Raw genomic sequence first — 21,888 nt, 5'->3', positions numbered from 1 at the left:
CATTCTCTGTCGTCCCCTTCTCCTCCGACCCCCAACCTTTCCCAGCATCAGAGTCTTTTCCAGTGAGTCAGCTCATCGCATGAGGTGGCCAAAGTATTGCAGTTTCAGCTTTAGCATCAGTCCTTCCAATGAACACCCAGGATTGATCTCCTTTAGAATGGACTGGTTGGATCTCCTTGCAGTACAAGGGACTCTCAAGCTCTCAATTACAAAACAGAAACTTAATTGCCAGAAATTTTTTTCCTGTATATTTTCATGGACACAAAGAATATGAATAATGTGATACAAGCCATGACAAGCTGAAGAATTCAAATATAATATGTATATTAGTATCCAAAATAATACGTTTTGATCTCCAAAAATGATTGTTGAGATCTAAGATTTGCAATTTTTTTTTTGTCAATTTCTCTGAAGCAATGAGCACATGCTTTTAAGTTATCATTAGCAAAGCCACATCTGCATCCTTTGCAAGCAAAGGATGCCTACTTTTTATATTAGTCAAAAACCTTTTCAGAACAAATCTTTAAAGATACCCTCAACCCCCAGCCCCCATCTCCACCACACACACATACACACACACTCACACACAGAGTAACTAGGAGGTAAATGTTGTTTTCTTACTAAGAGAGTTGTGTGGCAGCCAGAAAAGCACCCCATTAGTGAGCTTTCTGTATTTTATATACTTTTCTCTCTTTTGGTAAAGACACATTTTTATCAAAGAGATGAGGAATTTGCTAGAGAAAATGTGCTGGGTAGTTCCTGAGTTTCTTTCATGAGTCAGGCAAAATGAAATAGCATTCCAGAATATTGTCTTACCGAGTGTCAAGTGCCAGGATGAGAAAATATATACTACAAATTAACACGTGGAACGTATGTATGGAAAACATCATTGTATTATTTTGGTGAGCTCTGTCTACCTACTTAACATGGCTTAGCATCGTATGGTGTATTTCTTGCCCCTAGGACAGTGCGGGAATCTCTGGTCAAGGGTGGTATAACAGAATAGAGTGGTTGTGATCTATGTAATCATTCAGGGACCCCGGCTGATAGAGATAAGCCATCTCCCAGATGTCTTCTAAGGCTTTCATTGTCATCCTAAGTGTTGACATACAGCAAACAGAGTGGACAAAAGAGAGAGAAAAGTAGGCAAACTTGCTTCTTAATCACTGAGGCCAGAGGGAACAGGTAACATTTCTGCTCATATTCTGCTTGCCGGGGGGGGGGGCGGGGAGGGGGGCGCGGGGGAGGGTTGTGTGTGCGCGCATGCTTAGTTCTCAGTCGTGTCCGACTCTGCAACTCCATGGACCGTAGCCCATCAGGCTCCTCTATCCATGGAATTTTTCATGTAAGAATCCTGAAATTTTGCCATTTCCTTCTCCAGGGGAATCTTCCGGACCCAGTACTCCACCAAGTTCAAGAGAGATGTGAAATCATCTCTGGCTAGATACTGGGTCTATACACACACAGTCTACTTTCCAGATTATCACAAGCAACAGTTTACCAAATAGTTCCACAGCTTAACAAACTCTGCTGCTTTCAGCCTGCTATGTCTGTGTTCTTGTTGTTTTTGCATCCAATTTCAAATTATACCACATGCTTTCTCTACTTCGTAGAATCACCACATTAAAAGTACCAAACCAATGTCACTAACAGCCTAACTCCAGTGAAAATGGAACCCTTGCTTGCATGAGTCCCAAGCTGGTATTTCTGGTTGGCTTTGGACCCAGCAGCAAGAGGATCTGCAACATACGATGACAGAGGTTCCCAGGCTAGCAGACTTCTGTCATCTTCTAAATAGGACTTCCAGGGTGGCCTTGAGCATTTGCATCTAGCTGGCACAGGAGAAGAGAGCAGTCAGAAACAGACTCACAAATGACACTCACCTCCACTCAAATTCCACTAAGGAGAACTAATTGCAAGGCTCCACTTCGACAAATGCAATGATAGGTGAAATGAAGTGCTCAGCTAGGCTCCCACTGTCCAGCAACATCTCAAAACCATGCCCAAAAGCCTTCACTAGAGTGGAGTCTCTGCCACAGTAGTAAGATTGTTTTATGTGCATTATGTTTTTAAAAATTAAATCTTGAACCTATGAAGAAACAATTTTATCATTTTTATAACCTATCTGAAAAAGAATGAATATCCATATATGAATAACAGAATCACTTTACTGTACACCTAAACCTGATAACATTGTATATCAACTATACTCCAATAGAATTATAAAAACAAACAAGTATAAGTAGTTAAAAATAGTATCATGAACCAAAATTCTAGTGCATTCTAGTGAAGGATTTCTGCTTCATTTATTCAAAAACACTGATTATGGAAACAATATTGACTCAAAAGACATAATGCCAAACGTGTCTTTGTAGAGAAATCCTGAGATTTACAAGCATAGGACTTTGGAATAAGGAACTTAAATAGGATTCGTCCAACCCTTCACTGTACAAGTGAGGACACTGAAGTTCCAGAAAATTGAGATGACAGGCCAAAATTATAACGTTAGTGAAAAATACATCATCTTTCATTTCCTTTATATTATAACATCAAGGTGGTCACTTGAGGCATCAAAAAAGAGACAGAAACTAGATTTTTATCTCTTAAATTTCGGGTTCAGATTAAGAGATGATAACACAAGGAGCCAGAAAAAAGTAGCTCATTCAGTAAAGAAAATGCCTGCAATGCAGGAGACCCGGATTTGAATCCTGGGTCAGGAAGATCCCCTGGAGAAGCAAATGGCAACCCACTCCAGTATTCTTGCCTAAAGAATCCCATGGACAGAGGAGCTTGGCAGGCTACAGACCATGGAGTCGCAAGAGTCAGACACAACTTAGTGACTAAACCACAGGGAGAAACAGTGCTCTTATGAGCAGACTTTCAGTAGACCCGCTTTCCCACCCTAAGCATGGAGTCGGTCTCAGGACCCATAGCTCAGGAGGACTTACCCCATAAAGGGTCTATCTGACGCCATCCTGAGGGAAAATATCTTCTTTACAGAGGTCCAAAACACTGGCTTCTAATAAAACTTGCCCTAAAGTTTTCTCTGTATCTTTCAAGGTTTCCAGGTTTTTATTAACCAATTCAAGAGACTTCTATAAACCTTACCCCTGAAATAGAAATTGTTTGTTGTCTCAGACCTTTGATCTCCCAGGTCCCATTTCCTGATGTAACAGACTCCTTCCCCTAAAATATGCCATGTATTATAACTGTGTGAAGTCAATGAAACCTGATTCCTAATAACTTTGAAATTATATCATATATATGATATATTAAGCTTATATATATATACATGTGATGTATTAAGCTTTTATGAGGGTTATTAATTTGAAAATACTTTTATCCCACATATATTGTATACTGTTGTGAATCTTAATGGTTTCATATAGCTGGGCAGAGAAAATTGTTTCATACTTTATTTCATAAATAAATAAATACACACATATATATTATAAATACATTCCAGACACTTCTAACCTTTGTAATATGGAACAAGTGGTATAATAATAACCACTGAGTTAACTGCAATGAAGGTGGAGACTAAGGTTTTAATCTTAGAAGTGCTCTGGCAACTTTGTGTCTAGAATGGGGAAAGGAGATATTTTAAGCTTGAATCCACTCCAGAAGGCTACTCTCTTTTATAAGAAGCTTAAACCATCTCCTTTTGTAAGGTAAGTAATGCCTACCAGAGGTAGAGCATGAAATTGTCAGAGAAAACAGCAACAATGCAAAGTTGGACTCCGCAGTGGGAAAACCGAGGCAGACATTGAACAGATCTTACATAAGAGAAGCAAATATATTAGGAAATATTATGAAAACATAGACTCAAAGTCACACCTGGACAGTCACTTCATTACATTACTTGATGTTATAAATTCCTTGCTATTTCATTATCCTACTTTATTTTTTCACTGGTTTACTATGTTTATACCACTGGTAAATTGTCAGTTTGGTGAGAAAACTGTGATATATTACTTGTGATATATCACTAACATATATATTAGCATTCACTGTGTTATATCTAAGTAAGATGCAATTTACAGTCTAGGAAAGCTAGCATTATTTTGATTATGTTATGGTTTGAAGCCATCACAATTAGTTGTAAAGCTGTCTTCATATGGTCTTGAGTATTGCTCTAGGTTTTGCTACAGATGGACATCTAGACATTGGAGACGAGACAGCATGAAGTTTCAGGGGAAAATTTGCACTACTTTAAAGGACTTACTTAGGAGAGATTATAACTCAGTGATTATGGTCACAGTCTCCTGATACAGATAGTCCCGAGCTCAAACTTTGAAATATGGTAAAGACTTCATGCTTATTTGTTATAGTCCTTGACTGCTTATATAATGTATTTGAGCTTCAGTTTCTTCATCAGGAATATGGGTAATAGTAGCTCATGGATCTTTCCTGCATTTATCATAATGTCCAAAAAGTGCTGACTTCAGTGCCTGACACAAAATCAGGGCTCAACAGTGGGAGGCCATTATCATTAAACTCTGCAGAGAATTGCCAGCACAAACAAAAGGACACTTTACATCACTAACATGAAAATAGAAAAACTATGAAATGTTATATAAAGTCATTTGAAAGTAGTATTGTTGGGGGTATTTACATCTGACCTCAGAGGAAGTGTGTTGCATTTAATATTTGTAGATTACAATCTTGGCTCTAACACTTTCCTTAACTCAGTGTTATAAAATTATGGACAGTCAGCCTCCTAAATTACACTAATTTAGCTGCCAACTTCATGTACAGGAAAACTTTATTTAAAAGTTCTCATTGCTTCTACTTTCTTTTACAGGTTTAAGGCATAAATCAGAAGAAAAAATTTATATGTATTGAAGGCAACTATTAAACATAACACATGGAATGCCAAGTTAAGATAAACTAAATGCTGAAAGTTCATTTACTATCATAGGTACTGGATCTTGGTATCTCAAGTGGCACCCCAGAGAGGTACCGGGACATGCACTCTCTCTTGACTCAATTCCCCATGGTCTGGATAAACGTGCTATGCCTGGGAGTCAGATAGTTCTGTCTTGTAGGAATATAGAGACTTTGATATCTAAGACAGGACTTTTATATCTAAGATATCTTAGATGGACTGTTCTAATATATTAATATTTTATGTAAGTTCACTGCTTTTGATTCATATATACTTTATAAAAATACAGAAAGCACAAAAACATTTAATGCATAATTTCATTTATTCATCTATACAGATTAATACAACCACTGTTTAAGATAGAAAAAGACATATAGAAAATATTTGATGATATTTTGCCAGTCAACTATTTTCCAGGAATAACCTTCTATTCTGAGGCTGCACTATCCATTCACAGTGAATCTAAATCTCTTCTCTTCATCCTTTGGGTATCAGGATTTGTCACCCTTCCCATAAGCAAAATTGAATCTAGGAAAAGAAAAAAAGACCTTTAGGAATTTCTGGAGGAAAAAAATGATAATAATCAATTTTTCTTAATGTTTTAACAAGCCATTTAGTCTTTTTACTTATAAGGTAAACTGGCAATGTTTAATAACAAAGCCCACTTCTCTAAATAAATGACTATATCATTATTAATCATTTTTTGATAATTTATGAAGTATGTTAACACCCACAACAGCTTGTCATGGAAAATGCATTAGTTCTGTTTTTCATAAAGGAAAGCAAAATTAAAGTGACAGAGAGGTACTCTTCTAAATATAGAGACTCAGTCAGGCAATCATAGTGTAATAAAATGGTGATGAGCATAGGAAATGCTTTAAATTTAAGGCATTAGCAGTCATCTCTTTATGCATGTAATATAAACCCTTGGGGTTAAAAGTGCAGCTTCTTAGTTCTCCTCCTTCAGCTCTGAATCTAAAGCTTACTGCTAAAGGCAATATTTTCACATCTCTCATACTTTCACATCCTCACCAAAATGATATAGTATACAGCATAAATGTAAACACCTGTTTCCAGCCATTCTGTGTTTTTCAAGTGAAAAGGAACTAAGAACTAGAGGACAAAACAGAAATAAATGACATGTCAAAATCCATTCACCTTTCTTGCCAACTAGGGTAAGGTAAATGGCTTGAATGGCTCAAAGTCGTATTGCCTTGGGTTACCTCCTTTAAAGTCATATGTAATAAAGGTTCATTTCAAAAGTTACAAAATAAAATTTTACATAATTTTAAAGCGAATGAACATTACACTTACAAGTATTGCAATAACAATGGCAGAAATGAAGTAAAAAGGAAGAGCCCTTCTTCATGAACTCTTTATTGTTCAATCCAAAGACATAGTCTTAAAAAACCAATTAACACAGAAATAGACATAATCTCTAGCAGGTTTTTTCTTCTTTTTATGATTATAATTAATAATACTTTGCCACAAAAATCTCAAAATAATTCCAACAATACAAGAAAACAAATACTCTTTTTTTTTAGATAGACATGGATACATAAATAACTTCCCCAGGCTGTATACTGCATTTAGTCACAAGAGGAATCAACAATAACTCTTCTATCTTTGTAATTCTATGGCATTAAAATGCTTACCAGAAATGCTTGTTTGAAGAATTTTTAAAGTAACTAACCTCATAAATTGAAGACAATAGTTTAAAATTTCAGACTATAAGAAGTATAGGACATTACATAAAAGCCATTTGTCCTACTCTTTTCAATCTTCTTTTCTGACCAAGGAGAACCACATTTTGAATTTAGTCTACATGCAATTGCCAATCTACTCACTACTAAACTGGACAGATTAGTGAAATCTTCCTTTACATAGTCTCAACAGATATAGAGACATGCTGAAGCAGATTCACTGTTGTTTCCACTTTTCATGCCCACTTCTTAACGAGGCAGCCCTCATATTTAATAATAAAGGTATAAAACATCTCTGTCAGAAGCAGTTTTATAGTTCATAATCTAAAAAATACAATAGCATAACGAAAGCTAACAGCCTAGAAAAAAAGATTTTTTAATGAATACCCTGCAGTCTGCTTCTCCCCTCAACCCAGGACCTGAAAAAATTCTAAACACAATATTTTTTTTTTGTTATGTATGGAGCACTGTCAGTTTCAAAACCATGATTCACTACTTTCTGGGAAATGGCACATTTCATTTAGCATTTTTCACAACCTTCTCCTGAAAGTCTTTAATGCTGTCCTATACCCTCAACCTTAGAGAAGAACTGTTCTTCATTTCCCTGGAAATTTGGCTCAGTAAGAGATTTGGATGAGCATACTGAAATGTATATATGATAGGAAGTTAAATACTAATAGGAAAATACAACTAATGTATGGATTTTGCATAAGAAGGTTGTTTTACCAAAGGAAAATTTTAAATATAAGTAAACATTGGTTTTACTAAAACTAAAACCATTCATTTTCATACTTCAGGAATTGTCAAATGAATATATTTTATATAAATCATTATGCCATTTGGTAGTTCACTGTGCCATGGTAAATCACCAGCTTTGTTAATCCCAATGATTTCTTCAGTTCATTTGTGAAAGGAAAAATAAATAAACCACTGAACATATATTGTCTTAATATAATAGCCCATTCTACATTATATATGGAAACAATTTACAGCTTCCTATAAATGAGTGGCCATTCATCTGAAAAAGTACTTTAGGGGAGTAACCCTAGTTTAGAAAGTCTCATTACAATAAAGATCATAAAACAGTGGAAATTGTCATTAAGGGTCTGACACTTAAGCATTATCACAAATAAGTAAATAAGTGAATTAATTTGAATTTTCACTACAATTTAACCGATAGCTATTACATGTCCTTAGCCCCTCAGTCATCAACTTGGAAAATAAAGAGTCAAATATTATTCTAAATGCCATATTTCCTTGAGCATTGATGTCCAATGCAGTTTCAGTTCTTTCTGTTCTGCATACTCAATAATTACATATTAATGGAAAGAAATTAGAGATATCCTAAGGTTAAGGATGTATAAATCAAATGATATACACAGACTGTCGTAACACTGACTCATCCCCTATAGAAGTGAAGTTGTGTTAATACAGCCTCAGCAAATGTGAAACTATCCCATTGTTTCCAAGATGTAACTTTCAGAATGGTGATTCAGCATTAGTTTCACACAGCCTAAAAAAAGAGACTGATATATGCCTTAGGGGGTCAATAATATCAGTATTGCTATTCAGTTTCTGAAATTAACTATGTCTCTTCTCCATGTAAATGAATTCCTTTAGAGAAACTTTTCCACTTTTCTTCCTTCCTTTATGTATATTTATTGATGTGTTCACAATGAACATCATGTTCCAGGCACTGTGTCACAGGCTTAATATATTCTTTTATTTACCTCTATGAGATAAAGGTGGTGGCTCAGAGAGTAAAGAACCACCTGCAATGCAGGAGACCTGGCTTTGATCCCCGGGTTGGGAAGATCCCCTGAAGAAGGGCACAGCAACCCTCTCAAGTATTCTTGCTTGGACAATCCCCATGGACAGAGGATCTTGGCTGGCTACAGTCCACGGGATTGAAAAGAGTCGAACACAACTAAGCACAGCACAGCATGACATAAGTGCTAATATTATGTTCAAATAGGAGGGGTAGGAAAATATAGTTTAGAAAGTATAGTGACTTGTCTTAGAACTATTAGTTCATTAAACTGGTCCTTGGACCCAAGTCCAAACCTTCAGTCTCTAGAGATACTGATATTAAGTGTGGGCCACTTTGCCAAATTCTGGATACAGAAAGAGTAAGATAGTATCTCTTTTCCAGTGGTATACAGTCTTCAGGTTATGACTCCTGAGGAGTCCTAAATATATACTTAAAGAAAGCTTCCTCACTATCCACATTTCTGGTCCCTTTCATTTCATAAGATGCAAAAACATCTATCCAGACCATCTGCATTTGTGTGTCCACCATGTCTGTAATGCCAGTCCAGTTGACTACTACCCCCACCTTTTGTACCTAACTGCATTGTCTTCTAGAATTGCCCAAATTAGAGAATTGGAAAAATGTTTGAGCCCTCCCTCCCACTCAGAGCCTATAGCTAGCCACTTATTCTTGGAATCGACCTAGGAAACCTCTCACAACTGTGCAACTTCCAAGTTCTACTCCCATTGAAAGAAAGTTGACTTCTGAGACAAACACGTCTTATTTTCACTCTGCCGCTTTTCAGTTGTATGACCTTAGGCAAACTATACAACTTCTCTTTGAGTTTCTACATCTTTATTCATCAAATATCTGACCTATTGGAATGGTGTTAACTGTACAGATTGGTATTTAACATCACCAGCACCTATACAAACTATCTTGGCAGCTATTACTAATACTGATCTATTTTAGGTCACTGACATCTCTTAAAACACAGTGACTAGTACAAAACAAGCACTCAACAAATAGTCACTAAAAAACTTTGGAAAAAACTAAAATAAATTCAATAAATTGAAAGAACAAATGATTTCAGACTGTCATTTGCAGCTGGAACAGACTGTGATTAAAGCAAGATTCCAACTGATTCACTAGACTAGGTCTATTGAACTTAAAGAGTTCCCCCAGGGAATTTTCAAAAAGGTACCTGTTGGATTATTCTTCATAATAAACAGAAATGGATGATTTGCTATAAATTGATTCCGTGACAGACTCATGATCACAGGTGTGTTTATGCCTATGAAATAGAGACAAGAGTTATTTAGATGTTCACATTTAAAGATCAGTAAAGAAAATATATCCATAATATTCACAATATTTTTTGCAGACAGGAAAGGCGATTTTTGTTTGAGGAGTTAACATGTTGGAAAATAACCATTTTCTACATACAGAGAAATTTCGAATAAATCTAAAAATTGAAGAGCAGAGGAAAAGATATTGGATTATTCATGGAATAATTCTAACTTCACACTTTATACTCAATGAAGAAGAAAGCCAAATACTAGATTCAATTTAGTGAAAGCAGCTGAAAATTTCATCTTTTAAGCAGTACACTTTTTATTTATATTAGATAATTTATTTCATAATGTTTGAACTCCTAATTACTATCCAGGAGTTTTGTAAATCCACTGAGGAGATGCCTGAAAGTCAAAATTCTCATACTAACAAAGGTGATACATCAGGGTCACAGATGATCCCTTAATGATTGTTACCTCCTCTTAGAGTTCAGTTCAGTTCAGTTCAGTCGCTCAGTCGTGTCCAACTCTCTGCGACCCCATGAATCACAGCACGCCACACCTCCCTGTCCATCACCAACTCCCGAAGTTCACCCAAACTCATGTCCATAGAGTCAGTGATGCCATCCAGCCATCTCATTCTCGGTCGTCCCCTTCTCCTCCCGCCCCCAACCTTTCCCAGCATCAGAGTCTTTTCCAGTGAGTCAACTCATCGCATGCTTCATGGGAAATAGATGGAAAAACAGTGGAGACAGTGTCTGACTATTTTGGGGGCTCCAAAATCACTGCAGATGCTGATTGCAGCCATGAAATTAAAAGACGCTTACTCCTTGGAAGGAAAGTTATGATCAACCTAGATAGTATATTAAAAAGCAGAGACATGACTTTGCCAACAAAGGTCCGTCTAGTCAAGGCTATGTTTTTTCCTGTGGTCATGTATGGATGTGAGAGTTGGACTGTGAAGAAAGCTGATCGCCAAAGAATTGATGCTTTTGAACTGTGGTGCTGGAGAAGACTCTTGAGAGTCCCTTGGACTGCAAGGAGATCCAACCAGTCCATTCTAAAGGAGATCAATCCTGGGTGTTCATTGGAGGGACTGATGCTAAAGCTGAAACTGCAAGTACTCTATACTAAAAACAAGAGGCCTTGGGCTACAGCAGAAGAGCTCTGAACCTGGTCAGGAAATTTGGTTTCAGTCCAAACCCTACTGTTTCTTACCAATATGACCTTAGGCAACCTGCTGCACACATGGATCTGTTTTATCACCAACATAATGAGAGGATCAGACAATGATCTATAAGGACTCTTCCAATTCTATGTAAACGCAAGTGGAAAATTTGTCTGCATGAACTAGCAAGTTCATCCAAATACCACCTTTGATTTCTCTAAGGATTGTAATAGCCCATACAGGAGCCCTTCAGGAGATGACAAAACAGTAGGGAGCCCAGTGTGCCCCACCCAGATGTCAAAATCCATTGGCACTACATAGCATTATAAATTAATCAAGAAATTAATGATGTGGATATAAATTTAACAATATGACTATTTAAAGGATGTATATCTTTTACATACTGGCTAAAATCCAAATAGTCTGAAAAATCAAAATATGTTTATGAGGAATTCATTAAATTTGCCTTCCCATTTCTAATTGAATTTAAGGCTTTTTCTCCAATATTTGTTGAGTATCACTTTTATGCAGCATAGATACTATTCAAAATCCCACTTGTTCAGGGAGATACAGAAGAGTGGCTCCTAAACTGTAATGCTCACACAAGTCACCAAGAGACCTTGGAAAATGCAGACACTGGATCAGTCAGTCTGGAGTTGGGCCCAAGGTTCTGCATTTCTAATAAGTTCCAGAATGATGCTGATGCTGCTGGTCTATGCATTATACTCACAGTACCAAGGATAAGCTGCAAGTCACTGGAGAGCAGTAGTTCTCAACCTTTAATGCACATTGTTATCACTTAGGAAAATGTAAGAAAATACTGAAGGCGTAAATCTCATCACCAGAGATACTGATTCAATATTTTAGGGTGTTCAATATTCAATTGAATATTCAATATTCAGTATTCTAGGCTGGGCACAGAATTTTTAAAAGCTTTTCAGCTAACTCTCACATGCAGCTAAGTTTGAGAGCCACTGTCCTGGACATAACAACAAGAATCAAATTAGAAAAGGAGGAACTAAGAGTACAGAGGATGAATGAAATGAATACAACTACTTAAGACTGAATATTCCTGAGCAATCATGACTTCAGGTTTGAGCCTGACTGTTATTGTGATCCAGTTCACAAATAAGTAGATATCAGTCCCTTCTCTTTTTTTTGCCTTAAACTCCAGCCACACAGATGCATAAATAGCTTATATAACCACTTTGCCCTTCCTATAGTGTACTGAACAGCAGGAGGGGGAAAAGGAGGTCAGAGAGTCACAAAGTGCCAGCATCCTCATGCTCATTTCCCCAGCCCTTCCTCCGGGCTTCCTGTGACAACATTTGTCCTACCAGTTGATGTTGCAACTTCACTGCCTTCTTCATTTATCTCAAAGAAAACTTGTTGCATGACTCGGGAAACGTACACCTCAGAAGAATCTGTTAGAAAATATGAAAGTGCATGTAAGGGTTAAAACTCAGAACCATTACTTATTGGATCCCATTACATTTTCAAATGAACAAAGAAAAAGGAGAAAAAAAAAATCTTTCCAAGTTAGTTAATTTTCTAGAGATAAAGGTGGTTTAGGTTTAGTTCTTGCAGAGATGATATAAAGAAAACATGAAGAGACCAAGTTTAGCTCAGATAGGAAAGGTAAAGATAGAAGGGGATCAACCTCAAGTCAGGTACCCCACTAAGTGAAATATTTCAATGAACCAAGGGTTTTGCTCCCCTTCGTCATGGTCTACAGATAAGATGAAAAAGGCTTTACAGATATGAATTAATCCCACCCTATGTTTTCAACCTCAAAGCCAACTTGCCTTTTAAAGTCTGTATTGGGTTTTGATCTGAGCTTAGAACAAAATTTACTTTCCTTCAAGACTGGTGAGGTGATAAAAGTCTACAGGGCTTTTGTGTCATCTGTTCCAAAATCACTTCAGAGCTAGGCTTTAAAACCTGTCAAATTTCTCAGTGTAAGACAGTGTCTTAACAACATTTTGTTCTGCTGTGGAAACAAGCTGAGAGAGAAGGCCCCACTCATCCCCCTCGGTGAAACTGATGTACGTGTGAAGCCTTTCTGATTTAGTGACCTGTGGAGCATCTCCTTGAGAAGGGGGAGTGAAACTGTAAGTTCAGAAGCCATCTGCCGTCCCTGCTGCATCAAGACCAGATAGACCTGACAACGTTCCTCACAGAAACAACAGAAAGGTGGTGGTGGGTTCAGTGAGGGCAAGAGGGTGGAAGAAAGCAAGGCGAGACTTGACACTTGAAGAGAAAGGAGATAAAGATGTTTTGTCCCTCTTGAGAGAGAAAGCTGATGTGATGCAGATGGACTCCATCAAAACAACCCAATTGAGAAGAGTTTATGAAGAAATAGGGGCTATTCTGGTGGTTTAGGTGGTAAAGAATCTTCTGTAATTCAGGAGGCTGGCGTTCAATCCCTGGGTTGGGAATATCTCCTGGAGAAGGGCATGGCAACCCACTCCAGTATTATTGCCTGGAGAATCCCATGGACAGAGGAGCCTGGCAGGCTACAGTCCATGGGGTCGCAAAGAGTTGGACAAGACTGTGTGACTAATGCTTTCATGAAGAAATAATTTAGTCAAGGGGAACCATCTCTGACAGCTTACAGAAAAGTAAATCCCCTCAGGCAAAATAGAGAAAAGTCATCAAAGGGTGATTTGCATAAAAAATGGCTTCCTAAAAATAACTCCAGACTCTGTGTGTGATGACTTTGTCTGGGCCCTTGATTACCTCTGATTCCCATCTCCTACCCTCCTTTCCTCACCCAATAGCTCCAGCTACAAGGTCAAGCATCAAGGCTTTAGTCTCTTCTGTCCCTCTGCTTAAAATCCCTTTTTCCCAGAACTTACCCTGATTGGGTCCCCTGTTATTCAGCTCTCAATAAAAATGACACTTCCGCAAAGCAATTTTCTCTTTCCACCATGTCTAATTCTGCTCTTATGTGATCTAATCTCTTTATCCCATGACTCTATTTTAGCTAATTCATACCATCTATCACCTCATTATTTAATTAATTAATTACTTGTTAATCATCCATCTGCCCTAACAGATGTAAACTTCATTAGGAGAGGGAATTTGTGGATTTTATTCAACTCTAGAAAATTGCCTGGCAGATAGCTAGCTGGCTTATAATAAATACTTGCCAAATAAATAAATCAATGGATAAGAATATGTCCAGTGATAGAAACAATTCAAATGGAGAAAGGGGGGGCATCCATATCATGAGTATGGTTTAACTAAGATGCAGAAGTGTGGTCTTTTAAGGTCATGCAAATAAATACATTTTTTCCCAACAACTGCCTAGAATCAGGATTGGCATATAGAGCACGGAGTAGCTGACTGAGGGGCCCACACAGAGAATGCAGACCAAATAGCAGGTTGGGACTGAGTGGAGAATTTCATGCATGCAGTTTACCACTGGCACCGAACCAAGTGAGCCTTTGGCGAGTAGACTGAGCAATTTGACCTGCTGTATTCCATCTCCTACAGAAGGGGCACGGTCTTTGAAAAAGAACAGGACCTGGAAGATGCTAGATTAGAACAAGGGATCTGAACTTCTGGTTTCTATACTTATAAACTTACTGGTTTCTATACCTTTGTAATCATTCCTTCCCTTAATTCTCTATGAAGATTCCAAGCATGTCTTCATCAAGTTAAGAGGATAAGAAACTTCCAGTAGCTTCGCTAGAAGATGTGCAAGTAAATATTAATGTGCCATTTGCTCAATTTCTTTTTGCATTTAACATTTACTGAGTATCTACTATATAGTGAAAGTCACTCAGTTGTGTTCAACTCTTTGTGACCCCATGGACTATACAGTCACATGGAATTCTCTAGGCCAGAATACTGGAGTGGGTAGCCTTTCCCTTCTCCAAGGGATTTTCCCTTCCCAGGTATCGAACCCAGGTCTCCCTCATTGCAGGTGGGTTCTTTACCATCTGAGCCACAAGGGAAGCCCATCTACTATATAAGAGATGTTGAACAAGGTGATTTACATATGTCCTTTTATTTATTTCTGCCACTATGATATAGTTTATTTAATAGATTAGAAAATTGAGGTTCAGAAAGGTTAAATATTTTACTAAGGGTGACAGAAGTCAAACATTCACCTCAAACTTGCAAAAATAACTCCTTTAAAAACATTTCATTCAAAATTTGTGGATGATCTGAGTATAAGATAGTGTCTCTTTTGTGTAAATATCCCATAGCAGTAGCATTGGACTGATCCACAGTAGCCTTTGTGTTGTTTTAGTCACTCAGTCATGTCCAACTCTTTGCGACCCCATGGACTGTAGCCAGCCAGGCTACTCTGTCCCTGGGATTTCCCAGGCAAGAATACTGGAGTGGGTTGCCATTTCCTTTGCCAGGGGATGTTCCCCACCCAGGGATCAAACCTGCGTGTCCTGCTTGGCAGGTGAATTCTTTACCACTGAGCCGCCACAATAGCCTTTGCTGCTGCTGCTGCTGCTAAGTCGCTTCAGTCGTGTCCGACTCTGTGTGACCCCATAGACGGAAGCCCACCAGGCTCCCCCTTCCCTGGGATTCTCCAGGCAAGAACACTGGAGTGGGTTGCCATTTCCTTCTCCAATGCGTGAAAGTGAAGTCGCTCAGTCGTGTCCGACCCTTAGCGACCCCCATGGACTGCAGCCCACCAGGCTCCTCCATCCATGGGATTTTCTAGGCAAGAGTACTGGAGTGGCCTGCCATTGCCTTCTCCGACAATAGCCTTTAGCAAACGCTTATTGCACAAAAAGTACTAATAGCAGGGAATTAATTCACTGTTCTCCTAAAGACTAGAAACAGTCCCAGCCTTGGCTGTGGTTGTTCTATTTCAGGCAATAAGACAGAACCAAAATCGTTAAATCAACTCAAATAGGTAACTCAGAGCAAAAAATGTTGGACACTTACTCTTTTCTGTTCAGGGTTATTCTCTTATACAAACTCTCTTATAAAGCATTTTGGGGGTATTTTATTGATGTAAAAGGAGATTTTATAGAAGTCACAAATTGCTGGGAATTTGCAGAGCAAGTGGCTGTTTGAAATGTCTGAGATATAGCAAGTGAACTTCCGAAGGCCAGAAAGAAATTTAAGAAGAAGAGGTGTTTAAAAATGGCTTGGTTTCAAGTTGGTAAGGTGGCTGCATTCCAGGGCACACTTAGAATCCTGTTGCAGTATTTAATTTTGACTGCCTCATTCCTGATGCTGATGAAATTGTCAAAGAAGTCAGACCTATCTGTCAGTGTGAGAACAGGCAGCTAAATCATGTGTGAAGGTGATAATGAACATCTATGTCACCTGTGTACTCCACCCACCTCCTCCACCAGGAAAACTCATTCATTCTATTCACTTACCCACATAATTGATAAGTGAATAAGTTAACGAATACCTCTCCAAAGCCCACATTTTATATAGGAATACACAATAATTCTAGGTTAGGATATCCAACCCCATCAGACAGACAAACCTGTATCATTAGGACTTTATTTTTTCTTTATAAAACAGAAGACTGAATTTAAAAGAATTTAAAATAGTGGGATAATTTGTCCCTCTTCATCCATTTTTTTCTCTTTAGTTATTTTTGAACTAGTTGGTACTGCCAGGATGAGAAATAGAGTATCTTTGGCTTTGTTGTGAAAGTGAGCATCTTAACCATGCACAATTTCCCAAGTGCCAGTTAGTATAAAAGCTCCATCTCCTCTGATGTGTTGTCAGTCTCAAGCTAAATCTACAAGCTGCAGCCTTACAATTTCTAGACTGTGTTCATCATCCAGCAGCTTGCAGATGCCTATTTTATGGGCTCTAATATTACCAAATTAACATTTGCAAATTGGGAGTTTTATTAGCTCTGCTTAGATGAGAGCCTCAAAGTTGTAATTCCCAATATTCAGATAAGGAAATACAAACAGAGCTGGAATAAAAGCCCCATATAATACTTTTCCTACATAGTTTCATTGTAAGTGTGTTTAGAAAGCTTATCTAACATTCTAACATGCTGTCTGACTCTCATTAAGTAAAACTACTTAAATGCAAAATAGAGTGCTTGTTTACAGACAGCTTGACACAACGATGACATTTATTCCCTGTGTACGTATTTTCTGGGGCCAAATGCTCTTTCAGTTTTAAGATCAGTCAGTTAACACAGTTTCTAAGAGAACATATTTACTTGATAATACAAGAATAATTTTTCATATTACCTGTTATTCCAGAAAGATCACAGCCACCACTAAATATCTCTGTTATATTCAATGAATACAAAGCTTCTTTGAAGTCTAATTTTTGTTCTACTTTAAATCTGCTTTAAAAAATGAAGAGGAAAATGTATGAAACACTGTACACATTGGCTAACAAAAGGTTTTTTTTTTTTATTAAATGGATGACTTGGAAGACATTTTATTGAGAAATATTTTGTTTTCATCATCCTCATTTTTCACACCATTTCCCCACTACTCCACTGAGTAATTTTGGGTTGCTAATAACTTGCTTCCCAGATAAATGGTTACTTGGGAAGGGAGAAGAAAATACTCTATTTTTTGAGATAACAGTTACCCAACAAAACAGGGTGAGAGTTCTAAGTTTTTTATTATTTGGCTTCTTCCCTAGAACTGTAAAACTTCCCTCCAGCAACTGTACACACTCAAGTTTTTTTTCACATCATCCAAGATGGTTCCTGGAAGGCGTCCAAGATACTATGAGCCAGAAACAGAAGTCAACAGTTCATTAAAAAGATTGTTGGCTACTGAGGTACAGAGAAGGGGCATTAGTAGCCTATGATCCTTTCATAGCCACTGTCACAGCTGATGTGACTTCCTTCAGTTTACAGACATACCTAACAACTTTCCAATAAGCCCTGTAGAAGAGGTAATAGACTGAAGGGGGACTAAATTTCTTTCCAGTAAAATAGAGTAAAAATTATAGGAGGGGGAAAAAAAGAAAGAGCTAGCCAATACTTCTAATGCAAGGCCCTAAGTTAAGACTCTAGGTTCTATGCAAGTCTCCAAGCATCTGTTGGCCTTAAGAGGGAACTTCACCAAAGAATCTCAAAGATCCTCTCAGGCACTGACCTTCTATGATTCTATGTTAACTGCAATCTATGACCCTCACCTTCCCATTTTAATAAAATGAAGGAAAAAAAAGCTAGATTATTGACTTTATAGATGCTAAAAGCATCTATCTACGTTTTACAATCAGATTGGAAATTTTGTTCATGAAAGAAAAGAGTATAAAGTCCTTCAACAGGGAGCTAAGTCTATTTCCGACTTTAGGAAAATCCCAGGACAGCTCCTGCAGGAGCTCTGTTCCCTGGGTGGACCTTTTTCCTGGTTGGTACCTTCTGGTGTGGATGCAGACATGATTGCTTAAGCACAGGAACCTTGCTCAGCTAACAGGCCCACATCTGGGGCTAGAAATTAGCTTGCACAATCAGTCTAATTAGATTATTTTTTTAATTGCCAAATACTGAGCAAGCTTCTTATAATAATTATAATTCTTCAAAACAATGAACATGCTGTAGCAAAAATTTACCGGGTCTAAATTATTTCTTGGCAAATTATTATGTATTTTTGGAAGATGTTATTTCATTCAGAACTCTAGCTAACTGGAATTGCATAATTCCAGAGCATAATTGTGGCACAACTCACAATGTGCACGTTAAAACCTACTGATAATGAAAATAACTTGTTTTATGCCAATCATTTTCAACTCCTTTTTAACTTCCTGCTAAGAAAGCTAATATGTAGCATGATGGTTTTGAGGCTTTGGGGTTGTGCTTTTATCCTGTTTTAATTACCACACTCTTTTTTTATACAGAATGGAGTATGGGCTTCTAAAAGGTGGAGGATAAATGTTCTAGTCCATCTGTAACTTGACTATTTTTAGTATAATAGTCCAATGATTTGGGAATAATGACAAGAATACTGCAAGACTTATTACAACCTCTAATAAGGCCTAATTATACCAGAGAGTCATTTAAGTAACAGTCTTGCTCATAATATAGTCCAATGAAACCTACAGCAATAGAAATCCATTCAACCATTTAATAAAATATAATCTACAGCCAATTTCTAATTAGCCATAATTATTGGAGCCATGAACAGTCAGGTGTGAAGTAGCACTTCCATGTGTTAGGTACTTAATATAGATTATAGTTTTTAATCTTCACAAAAACCCTGGGAAGTGAGCATTATCATTCCCATTAACATACAAGAAAGTGTAGGTTTTGAGGAGCTTGATTTCCAAGGACAAGATAGACGGGGCTAGAGTTCAAACTCAGGTCCATTCCAATTAAAGTTAATGTGCTAACCTCCACTGCCTTCTAATCAAAATATAATTCAAAATTGTAATCTCGATCAATTCATATATATGCTGTGCTGTTGCTTCAGTTGTATCTGACTCTGTGTGACCCTATGGACTGTAACCCACCAGGCTCCTCTGTCCAGGGGATTCTCCAGGCAATAATATTGGAGCGTATTGCCATGCCCTTCTCCAGGGGATCTTCCCGACCCAGGGATCAAACCCGCATCTCTTATGTCTCCTGCATTGGCAGTGAGGTTCTATACCACAAGCACCACCTGGGAAGCCCCATCCATATTAACACTATATATGTATAGTGTTAATTATGTACCTCCTCCAAATTTTGTGAATCTTAATATTTATTCTAGATGTGGTTCATTTTCTTTCTTTTCCCTGACCCTCCTCTAAAATTGTCACAGGAATACTGCTAAAGCTTAAAGAATGAGCAGCAAAAAGACTCAATAGACAATTACCAAGTAAGCAATCACGAAATGAATGTTTTAGCATATGTAAATATTATCCACCTTCTTAAAAGCAACAATTTACTGCCACAGGCAACCATTGTGCTTAAAGTGGTCTCATACAAGTTATGCTGCAGAAAACAAAGGATAACAATTTAGAATTTCTGTTTAAAGAAGGATTCACTCCTGGTCTGCAGGCCCTACTGTGGATTTCTATTGTCTCTCCTCCTTTAAACCCAGGACTCTCGTTTAATGACAAAATATCTTTAGCTGTTTTCCTTTAAGGTCCCTATCCTTAATTGTTTGGAATCCCAGTTTTGATACAGTGGCCTTGAGCCATCACTGAAAGGTTCAGGCTTAGAAACAAACCAAACCAAGTCTTAGGGCTGCCCACAAGGATAAAAAAAACACAATCCCTGACAGTGGATCAACTTGGACTATTATGTGAGGGTATAGTGGTTTCTGGTCACTTCCGTGTGTGTGTGTGTGTGTGTAAAATATTCTATTGGCCTTGAGAGATGAATTAAAAATGCTTTCTGTCACATAGAAAACCTATCTGGACAATGTTCAATGTAAACTTGGGTTCTGCTTTGTATCAGTGTCTGATAGATTAAAGTAAATGAACCTTTGTAATCACCACTGCAGCTGGGCATAACTTATCTACTCTCACACCCAACCTCATTTTCCCTGAGGTCATGTTCTCTCACCACACACACTTCACATTCATGCACTCAGAGATCCGAAGCTGGCCAGCCTGGGATGGATTACTAGCCCAGCAAGAACATGAAGTCCTATGGAATGTGTGATCTCTTTCTGAGTCTCTCTGGCACTGCTGCCTCAGGTAGCTAACCCAGCTGCTCATCATGTCACTGACCATTTGCTCTGTTCTGTGCCTCCTTCATGTTTGCCCCACTTTACACAAGCGTTTCCTGACTCCTGTAATTTTGACTCTGCCATTTGCTAGCTGTGTGAGCTCTGGCAAGGCATTTCCCTGTCTACATCTCAGCCGTAACCTAAATATTAAAAATAGATTTCTATCAAATTTATGGTGGTGATAAAGTGAGATATGGCAAACAGGGAAAGCAATCCACTGTTAATGGATTGTCAAGAAATTTTAAAGCTGAATGAAAATAATAATAATAAATAATATCAACAATATAAGATATACTGAGTACTAAAAATGTAACAAACATTTTCTCATAATACTCCTCGCAACAACCCTAAGAGACAGGTATTATCAGTCTCTCATTTAACAATAAAGAAAAATCTTAGGCAAGACAAAGTTTTTCAGTAAGGAGATGACAAAGCTCTTGGTCTTCAATATTATGTTCTATTTTCCATAATCTTGTTTCAACAGTTGATAAAAGATACTGTGAGATGTCACATCAGTCAACATTTTAAAGAGGGATACTTCTTTGAAGAATTGTGGCTCTTGCTTAGTCATCACTCTGAAAGTGAACGTAAAGTGACAGTGTTCGTTCCTCAGTCATGTCTGACTCTTTCTAACCCCACGGACTGTCATTACAGGCAGATTCTTTATAGTCTGAGCCACAAGGGAATCCCAGTTATCAGTATAGTATTTAACAAGTTCAAAGACCCAGACTGCCAAAAACTTAATGACAACTAAGAAGACTCTCCCTAATACTCATAAACTTGCTAATAATTTCAACAGCCTCAGGGACTCTGAATTCTACTCTACAATCCTAGAAGTCCGTGGTGCCCAGATTAAGGACTGCTACAAAAGAAGAAAATAAGTCAGTATCTTCTCATTTTCCTATAAAGTCAAACTTAAAACCTCAGAATAATCTATTCCTTCTTAGCCCATATGTACTTAGTCATACACTTCAATAAATGTCTTTCTGCTTCACCTGCCATTTACATGCCCAGTGAAGCTGCTCCCTTAAGCGCTCACTACTCAGTGCCTGAATTGTTGCAGTGGTTTCTTAATATCTTTTGGGCTTCAGTCTTTCCCTGTCTAACACATCCCAAACATCATGACTATTCAAATTAAAGCAACAAATTGAGCCGCTACTATTTTTCAGATGCATGCACTGTGATGGTATCAAAGAAAGGAAATACGCATAGCTTCTGACATCAACGAGTTTACAACAAGCCTAGTTCAAATCCTTCCTTTTACTGAAGCCTTTGTTTATACAGTTCCAATCTCTGGTGCTTCCTCTCCCTTCTCTCCTCTTTCCATGAATCTTGAAGTTCTTACTTATACCATTCTTTCAGTATTTAATTACTAGTAAACTTGTGCTGTCTGAGGAGGCCTTAAAAATACTGTGAAAAGAAGAGAAGCGAAAAGCAAAGGAGAAAAGGAAAGAT

The 21,888-nt window shown here is 37.8% G+C and overlaps 1 protein-coding gene across 1 annotated transcript in view; it reads right to left on the bottom strand.

The window, feature by feature from the left end:
* Positions 1-5,230: 5,230 nt before the first annotated feature.
* SERPINI2 (serpin family I member 2) overlaps positions 5,231-21,888 on the bottom strand; it is a 36,664-nt gene continuing 20,006 nt past the window's right edge. Inside the window, exons 5-8 of the mRNA XM_055418757.2 lie at positions 17,005-17,102; positions 12,139-12,225; positions 9,546-9,635; positions 5,231-5,416 (exon numbers count right to left, since the gene is read on the bottom strand). Coding sequence (XP_055274732.2) covers positions 5,340-5,416; positions 9,546-9,635; positions 12,139-12,225; positions 17,005-17,102 — 352 coding nt within the window. The 3' untranslated portion in view covers positions 5,231-5,339. The remainder of the gene's footprint in view (positions 5,417-9,545; positions 9,636-12,138; positions 12,226-17,004; positions 17,103-21,888) is intronic.

This window comes from Moschus berezovskii, chromosome 1 (genome assembly GCF_049115385.1).
Source record: "Moschus berezovskii isolate FMDL1 chromosome 1, NW_MosBer_1.0, whole genome shotgun sequence".
Taxonomy (NCBI): Eukaryota; Metazoa; Chordata; class Mammalia; order Artiodactyla; family Moschidae; genus Moschus; species Moschus berezovskii.
This window is presented reverse-complemented; position numbering and strand designations above follow the sequence as displayed.